The 8,750-nt window shown below is 43.4% G+C and overlaps 1 protein-coding gene across 1 annotated transcript; it reads right to left on the bottom strand.

Annotated features, from left to right (window-relative positions):
- Positions 1 to 445: 445 nt before the first annotated feature.
- GGCT (gamma-glutamylcyclotransferase) lies at positions 446 to 8,132 on the bottom strand. Its single transcript, XM_034063194.1, has 4 exons — positions 7,991 to 8,132; positions 5,442 to 5,587; positions 3,764 to 3,899; positions 446 to 1,841 (listed from the first exon to the last, which is right to left on the bottom strand). The coding sequence occupies exons 1-4, from the start codon at positions 8,126 to 8,128 to the stop codon at positions 1,692 to 1,694; spliced, it is 570 nt and encodes a 189-aa protein (XP_033919085.1). The 5' UTR covers positions 8,129 to 8,132; the 3' UTR covers positions 446 to 1,691.
- Between the last annotated feature and the right edge of the window lie 618 nt (positions 8,133 to 8,750).

The raw sequence follows: 8,750 nt of genomic DNA, 5'->3' as shown, positions 1-8,750 counted from the left end.
GGGCAGTTATCCCAATGGCTGATAAATCATCTTCATCTTGTGTGCCATCAGAAATCCCTCTAGGAAGGACTTTTGCCCATTACCACTCATCTTATGACTCCATGTAAAAAGGGGGTCTCTGTTTCTGTACTCTCTATACTGTTTAATACATTTATTTACACATGAAAAATAATATATATTATTTTGTATCTATAAATATATATTATTATTATTAATATATAATATATAATTATATATAAATATATATTATTTTATATCTATACCCTCTCTATACTGTTTATTTAATAAATTTATTTATACATGAAAAATAATACCTCAAATTCATGATCATGCCCTCCATATGAAATTACATCCATTAAAAACCACAAATACTCATCACAAGTTTCAGTTACCTTTCCATGTAACTTAATGTGTAAAACTGAATGTACATCTGAACAGCAAGAGGTTTGGTAACTGCAGTTTTATTTACTCAGGCTAGACATTGCCAACACTCAGAGTACTGTGTTTTACTGCAGAGACAGTGCCCAGCTCTGAAAACACACACAGGACAGCATCCATCCATCCCCAGCAGCAGTTAACAGACAGTTTATGCAGAGAAGACATGTTACTTTGTCATTTGTTTATCTAAGCAGTCACACAGTGACACTGGTTATCTTACATCCCTCTGTACATTAAGAGAACAACAGAACACACTGTACAGAAGATAAGCCAAAGTTCAGTTGTTTGACATCCTTCTGGGTGTCAGCTTTGCCTTGTTCCCCACAGGTTAACTCCATGGGTTGCCACGTGCCATGGAGGTAAGTACTCTAAACCTTGCAAAAGCTTCCAGTTCTGCAGATTATCAAAGCCAGGTGAAGTCTGTTCATGTGGGGTATAACAGACAAGCAAACCATGACACAAATGCACTGGGAGTCACAGAGGGCATCCTGATTTCACTGGGAGTGAGAGCAAGGCTTAGATAGCACCAAGCCAGTCAAATAGGTCATTTAAAAACCCCTTAGAATTATCTAACTAAAATGAATTCTTTACAATTTGCTGGTTATACCTAACCTATCAGTATGCATAGAAAGTAGACAGCCATGAGACTTTGAATGAGATCCTTTGCCAAATGCCGTCTTCAGGGCTGGGTTTGCCTTATGGACTAACACTTAAAAACATGGAAATAGTTTAAAAACCCATTACTTTTCTTTGTTAGCTGTATGAACAGAAACAGGAAGTCCATAGCTTTAGGTAGCTTGGCCTTTAAATCATCAAGAGAAGCAGAAGAGGAAAGAGTTTAGTCTTGGTTTAGAGTTTGAGTCTAGTTTGCATCTAACAAATCTTTGAGTCTTGATGCTAGTATATAGAGCACTGAAGAACAAAGGGCCTGATCCTGCAGCCCTTACTCCTCAGAAGGGAACAAATACAGTCATCAAGATGGCCTTTTTCTTTTAAAAAGGGCAGTAAATGGGACATGAAGCACAGATTTGTGTGACAATTACAGGAAGAGAATGTCTACATCTGTAACAACTTCAGCAGGTACTCAAGCTATACACAGTTACCAATGTCAGTGTGTCATCAGACTGCAAATGATGTCTGATGTAGATGCAGAGCAAACTCATCTTTCCTGGATAAATCAATGGACTGCTGATCAGCAGGGTGATGAGAGGTATCTAAATGAAGGTAAATGGCCAAGCAAGTGCAGAGGTATTCTATGCAGAGGTTTTCTCCTTTCCTTTAATAGCAGCTTCAATCTTTTCCATGATTGGCACTGGCCCTGCATAGTTATTAGTTTCAATAGCTTCTAATTTCTTCTGATAGTCGGTTGGCAAGCCATTCTGCTTTGCACCCATACAGATAACCTATAATCAAAAGAAATAAAAAGAGAAAGCTTTCAATAATAGTGTTAAGAACAACAGACTCCTCCAAACTTTACTTGTATGGGAAGAACTACTTAAGGTAACAGGAGAGTTACTCCCAAATAATGCTATTTGTACCTAACGATAGGCAAAGGCTTCTGGAAGACCTCTGAAGACCTTAATATCAACAAAATTACTCTGAAAATGCTGGTAACTATAAGACAAACCCCTAAGATTCTGAAATCTCAACAGTTACACAAGCAGTACACAGTCTCCACTGTTGTACTCTACACTCTATAATAACACAAGACTGTACAATTAAGCTGTTAATTCAGTTATTCCATCCTTTCAAGTGAGGATAAGAACTACTTTCTATGCCTTTAGCCAGCCTTAGTATCTCTTCTGAGTGAGAAGCAGTGTGTATTATTGAAGTTGCTTTTAAAACTCAGCTGTTCAAACCACAGCAGTGAGTACCTAGACAGGTTACCAGAGTAAGAGAAACAGATAACTTAGTTTAGTGAAAAAGCACAGATTCCTTAGGGTTTGTTACCCTAGCATTCCTTCTACATACAAAATAAACCCAAGCATTGGTGCTAGAGAAAAGAAGTGTCAGTGAGAGGAAAAAGGAAGCTGTAGGAACCCAGCCTCTAAAGAGACCAGCAAGTTCCCCATGAATAGATATATATGCAGGTTCTAAAAGCTGACACTATTGTAAGTATTCTTTCATGCATTCAACATCCAGGACATTCAAGGATGAGTTGTTCTTTGCCACAGACAGTAGATGGGTGCTGATCACTGTGTGTTGATGCTGTCACCTGTACTAAACTTTTAGCCCTTTTAAGCAAATAAAAGCTTGGGGCATGGGGGAAGAAGAGGACTAAAAACTGACCCTGACAACAGGAGGAGGGAATGCTTAGCAAGATAAAGTTGCCAGTACTGGAGGTCTGCTCTTAGAGCATACTAGTGAGAGCGGATACACAGCAGCGGACTATTGAAATGCCCTGAAAAGCCCTAAAGATCTGTCCTGACAGTAAGTGGGTTGGCAGGGAGAAGGTTTGTGAAGTAGCAGAGCCTGCTTTCTAAGCAAGCTTTCTCTTCAAGAGTCCTGCAGCAGCTGCCCCTGCTCTGCTCCTGGAAGCTGATTCACAATAGAGTTAAGAGAAAGAGGCACACTTGGGATTTAATAAGCTCAATCTTTCCTTTTGGTAGAAAAAGGCAACACATTACAGTGATGTCTATCTACAATTGCTAATAGCTGCACAATTCTAGACATGCTGTCATTCCACTTGAGGCTAAGCCCGCATCAGATCCCACAAGCTAAGCAGGTCAGGCCTGCTGCGTGACTGGATCATGTGTCTCTATAGAGCCAGTGTGTTGCAGAAGTGCTGAAACACTTCTGCCTCACCAGCCATCAAGTGGGAAGCCTGCAGTACTCTGCAGTGTTGCTGGAAGTGCTGTGATATACTGATGATGCCTCTTAAAAGAAGGCAGGTGGACTTCTGTATTAAATGATAGCGAGATACTTCACAAGACAATCTGTGCCCTTGAGACTATAAAACAGGTGCTGTATTCTCCCCACAGAAGCTTATGCACAGAAGTGCATTAATTTTTCAATAGGAGAATTGCTGCTTATCTACAAACAGCATCTTTCAGAAATCCCTGTGTCAGTCATAACTAATTCACAAGTTAAATAGAGTCTTCATGCAATAGCTAAGTGAAAGAGTAAAACTGTTTTAGCAGGCCTTTAAAAGCTAGCAGTCCTCTGTGAGCATCATTATAGCAACACATTACACAAGGATCAAGTTATACCTTTATTTACAGTGGATGGAAGGCATGACCAACTAACATAGTTATTAAATAGGACAGAAATACTGCACTATGTATTGCTATTAATTCTTCCGAAGTTACAGTGATGCAATACCTACCTTCTTATACTGAGGAGAAGGGGGACCACAGACATAGTCCTGCATCTGGTAGCTCCGACAGGTCAGTACCTCTCCTGCTTGAGTCTGGACATTAACTTCTATTGGGACATAAATGCCAGCTTCAACTCCCTCTTGCCTGTAAAGGATATATATTCCTTTCATGCCAAGTAACAGGTATATCTTTCAAACAAACTGTGTGATTAAACGTATGCATTTATTATAACAGAATTCAAGGCAGGACACTGGTCTGCACTGTTAACAGACTTAAAGCAAATAAAACCAAACATGTTCCAGTACTTTCTGTACAGACTTGTTTCATATCCAAGAATATTCCTAAAGCAGCAACAACAGCAGCAATATTCACTTACACAATTTTATCTCTGTAAGAAAGATGATTTGCTATGTTAGAGAATACTCCTTGTGAATTAATTACAGTGCAAATCTGGTAATCTACAAGGGAAATGCAACCAAGAGTATCAGAGTTAATGAGCCAGGCACATATCAGTCATTACCTTCTGCTCAGACAATGGAACAATTGCAAAGGTTTATCTTGCCCATTGTGTTCCATTTCAATAAGGGGAAACTCATACAACTCTTGTGGTGCACATTCCAAAGAATAAGCCAAGACACCTTTTAGTTGGTGTCACACTTGTACAGCAAAGTCAGATCAGGGCAAACCCCGTTTTGTTACTTTTTCATTAGCAAACCCATGCTGTCTTAACAAAACCAAGCTCAAAACCAAGGCTACTTTAACCATTTACCATTTAGCCACTTTTAGATACTCTAGATACGAGTGAGAATATGGGTTTTAATGCTGCTCATCAAAATATCATTTTGACAACTTATCTTTCATTTCAAGTTAACATACACAACACGGGCCATGTTATGTGAGTAATTAGGTTAAGCACAAGTAGACACAGGAAGCTAACTACAGATTCAAAGTCTACAAAGACTGCAAAGTCAGTCAATTGGGTGTGAAGAGCAAGAAAAACAGTACAGTGAAGGAATGCTTACAGAAGAGATCGACTGCTATGATATATAAGGAAAAGTCATGAGTTAGTCTGTAACCTCTGTGTGAAATAGAGGGCAAAAAACCCCAATGAAATAAATCTGACCATAAGCACCAAAATGCATCTGAGGCCGAAGACTTCAGCCATCTAAGCAAAAGATTCCTATATTTCTTTTCTGTATATCCTCAAAAGGTCCCACTGCCTTCATTAAAGATCCCCTTCTCTTCTGTGAAGTCTTGTCCTCAGCCCTTCCTTTTCACTACATCTGAAGACTACAGATGTATAGAGATAGAAATTGGTATCAGTCTCAAAAGAAACGCTCTCTAAAGTGATGGGAGAAGTGCTACACCACAAATAAAGAGCTAAGAGTCATTTATGTGACAGGACATTGTGAGGTCAGGGGTTAAAAAAAGGAGCCTGACCAATGTATCAGCTCCAAATCAAGGTCCATACCTTATGAATATACCCCTGTGTTGAAAACAAAGCCATTTTAACCCCAGTTGTGTTAGAAGTCAATACACATACTATGAAGTCAAATTCACATATTAAAGTCCAAAGCACCTTTTTGATGCCAACACCAACACTTCCACACAGCTCCTCACCAAATATTAACTACCACTTTTCAATTGCTCTCTAAAGTAGAAGACAGCAAAAGTTAAGTCACCTACTTATCCAGTGAACTTAAATTGCTAGTGTTCATTTTCCACACTATTCCCCATACTTCGTCTCCAGGGCTCTGAACAATGGTAGCTGTACCTCCATGCCAGACAGAACTCGTCCTGCCTTGATGATGGCCAAACTCCAGCTTAAAATCCTGCAAATGAAACCAATGCAGAGAATCAATTTCCACTTAAGGTAAGGGCTGTTGGCTAATCTTGGTATGAATGGGGCAGCTAAAGGAGAATCTGTGAGTAGTCAGTTGAACCCACAGAAGGAGGAATGGACTGGTGGGATCTGATCCAGCTCCCATCTCACAAGGGGCTCCCCATAAGAAACAGCAGCCTTGGGACAAAGGGGAGAGAGATCTGGCAAAGAACACTACTGATAAGAGTCTTGTTCTACCGAGACCTGGATCAATCCAAACCTCTCAGTAGTCTGGCCTAAACATGAACTAATGAGAAGCAAGCAGAGGTAGCCCTGTATCAGGAGCAGCACACACACCCCACTGTGCAGTAAACACAGTACTGCTGAAGTCAGCTTGACTTTTGTCCAAGTTGGCAGTGACAGCATTGCTGATGTTCTTCCTGTTAGGCAATCTGAAGGGCCTCAGCTGAGGTATGCCATGAAGAAAGGAACTGATTATTGCCTTCTTCTCGTCCCTCAAAAGGCATGCCCACCCCTGTGCAGCTTCTGGTGCAGTTACAAGACTTAAATGTATTTCTATATGATGGTGTATGCCTCCTTGAATGAGCTTATTCTGAATTATACAGTATTTAAACAACACCTGAAGTTGAAACGTTCTTTTAGAAACTGAACATCTCTTTCTTACAAGTAATATCATGTATTACTATAGAGACAAAAGAGAGTAATGGGTTCTTGCACTGACCACAGTAATTTCCCATCTGGCTCCACACACTACCTTTCCTCTACTACTTGTTAGCCAGTTTGTGGATCCTTCCCTAGCAGTAGAAAAGGGAAAGCAAAAGAAACCCCAAACAACTTTTACAGACTTCCTGCTTAACCACAATGACAACAAAAATAAACCCCAAACCTACACAACCCCACAGCTTTGCTTACTTCTCATATTCACCCTCTTTAAGCTGTAAGTTTAATTTGAAATACACGTGTACATATTAATATTTGCCTTCTGAGACATGTTGCCTTCTTGTAATGTAAGAGATACAGGAAAGAAGTTTGCAGAAGTTGTTTTATCCTTACAGTGATGTTTTCCTGGCCTGACCCACACTGAACACCTGCAAGGGGGTGTATGAAACCATCAGGTAACACCCAAAAAGGGCAACAGAGACCACACAGGAATAGAGTGGTCAGCTCTTGTTCCAGAAGCAGGAAACCTGATGTTATGCTGTGCAACAACTGCAGCAGCACCGCAGGGCAGAGGGAACAAGCACACTACATACCTTCTTGGGTCAAGAGCTTGGTCTTTGGCCCTTCTAAGTACCAGTGTAATACCCTTTCTGTACATGTCATACATCCTGTTCCTTACACCTTTTGGCTGAAGATTAACAAAGCTTCAAGGAGTAAAACCAGAGGGAATTTAATACTGTAGCTCAGCAGTGAAAATATTCTGTTTATGGGTTGGTTTTCCCTTTTTTAGCCAACACGGTCCTACCATAGGGCAATTAATAGAAATCAGCTCCAAACTTTGCACACTTTCTCACTCCAGCTTGAAGCAAGGGCTGGCCAGAAAAGAAAGCGCCTGACTGTCCTGCAGTGTGACAGATGTGTCACCTGAAAATCCACCCAAAACCCAAGAGGAAACCTGAAGCATAGGGCTTTCTTTTATTCCAAGGTAAGCACACACTCCTGCTGCTGCTTTCCCCCTCCTTCCACATCTGATCCTGCAAGGTGCTGGGCTCCCAACACGTTCAGTTCCTCAGTGGCACCTCTAAGCACCTCACACTTCATAGGACCATGCCTCAGTTGTCCAGTTAATAGCTCCAAGAGACACCAAGTACTTGACTACAGGGAGGTTATTAATGACAAGCCTTTGGAACTTCACACACTCGCACATAGATCATTTCCTACCAGTTACCCCAAGAGAACCTTCAAGTCATCCTTAAATAGCATCAATCGATGCTCTGCTTCCCCAAGGATCCTTCCAGTTGCACAAACCTCTACATCAACTTAACGACTATAAGCTCGTATTTCCAAGTCTCTTAAGCCGAGCTGATGTACTACCACTTAATAACCCCAGGCAGGGGGAGAACTGCCAGGGCATAGGAAGGAGAGCAGCGCTGAGGGCAGCTTGCATCCCACTCCACAGACAGCACGGGAAAGGCTTCTCACTTGTACCAATTGTGGTAGAGGGGAAAGAGAACTGATTTATACGTGAAGCATCATCCTTTTAGGGCTGTCAGCAGCCCAGCTGCCACCTGCAGCTCCACGTGTGCAGCCCCGAGCCGGCCCCATGCCAGACGTGCCTAAAGGCATCACGATACCCCCATAGACGGCACTAACACCACCACACAGTGATGCTACCGCTGCCGGTCCCCGGTGGGAGGGCTCGGCCGAGCCAGGCCCCGGTCCCCGCACACACCTGCAGCCGTGCCGGGCCGTACACCGCCGCCGTGGGGGTGCTCAGCAGCAGCCGCTCCCGCAGCAGGTTACTGCCGTACCCGTAGTACAGGAAGCAGCCGCCGCTGTTACCGTGCTCGGTGCCGGTACCGGACTCCATCACTGCGATGCCACCCCCGGCGCTGCGTTAAGCCCCGCCTCCCGTCGCTCGCCATTGGTGGGTCACCGGCGTGCCACGCCCCCACGTGACTACCGTGGTCACGTGAGAGGGATCCCCAGCATGGCGGGGCAGTGGGTTTGGGGTGCGGTGTGCGCGCTCCCGGCGGGCAGTAATGGAGGCAAAGCGCGTTCCCGTCGTCCCGAAGGGACCTGAGAGCAGCTCCAGGGCCTGAAGGGGCTGCAGGGAACCTGGAGAGGGGCTTGGGACAAGGGATGTAGGGACAGGACAAGGGGAATGGCTTGAACCTGCCCGAGGGGAGACTGAGATTGGACAGCAGGAAGAAATACTTCACTATGAGGATGCTCAGAGGAGCTGTGGCTGCCCCATCCCTGGCAGTGCTCAAGGCCAGGTTGGACACAGGGGCTTGGAGCAGCTGCTCGAGTGGAAGGTGTCCCTGCCTGTGGCAGGGGTTTGGAACAGAAGAGCATTAAGGTCCCTTCCAAACCAAACCCATCTATAATCTGGACAGGAGGAGGGAAGCACACTGCCCTCAGTCCCTGCAGTCTTAGCACCACACCATGTGCAGCAAATGTTTTCAAGTGCATTAGCCATGGCAGCTGGC

The sequence above is a fragment of the Melopsittacus undulatus genome, chromosome 1, assembly GCF_012275295.1.
Source record: "Melopsittacus undulatus isolate bMelUnd1 chromosome 1, bMelUnd1.mat.Z, whole genome shotgun sequence".
NCBI lineage: Eukaryota > Metazoa > Chordata > Aves > Psittaciformes > Psittaculidae > Melopsittacus > Melopsittacus undulatus.
The sequence above is the reverse complement of the archived record's forward strand: the minus strand, read 5'-3'. Positions and strand labels throughout refer to the sequence as shown.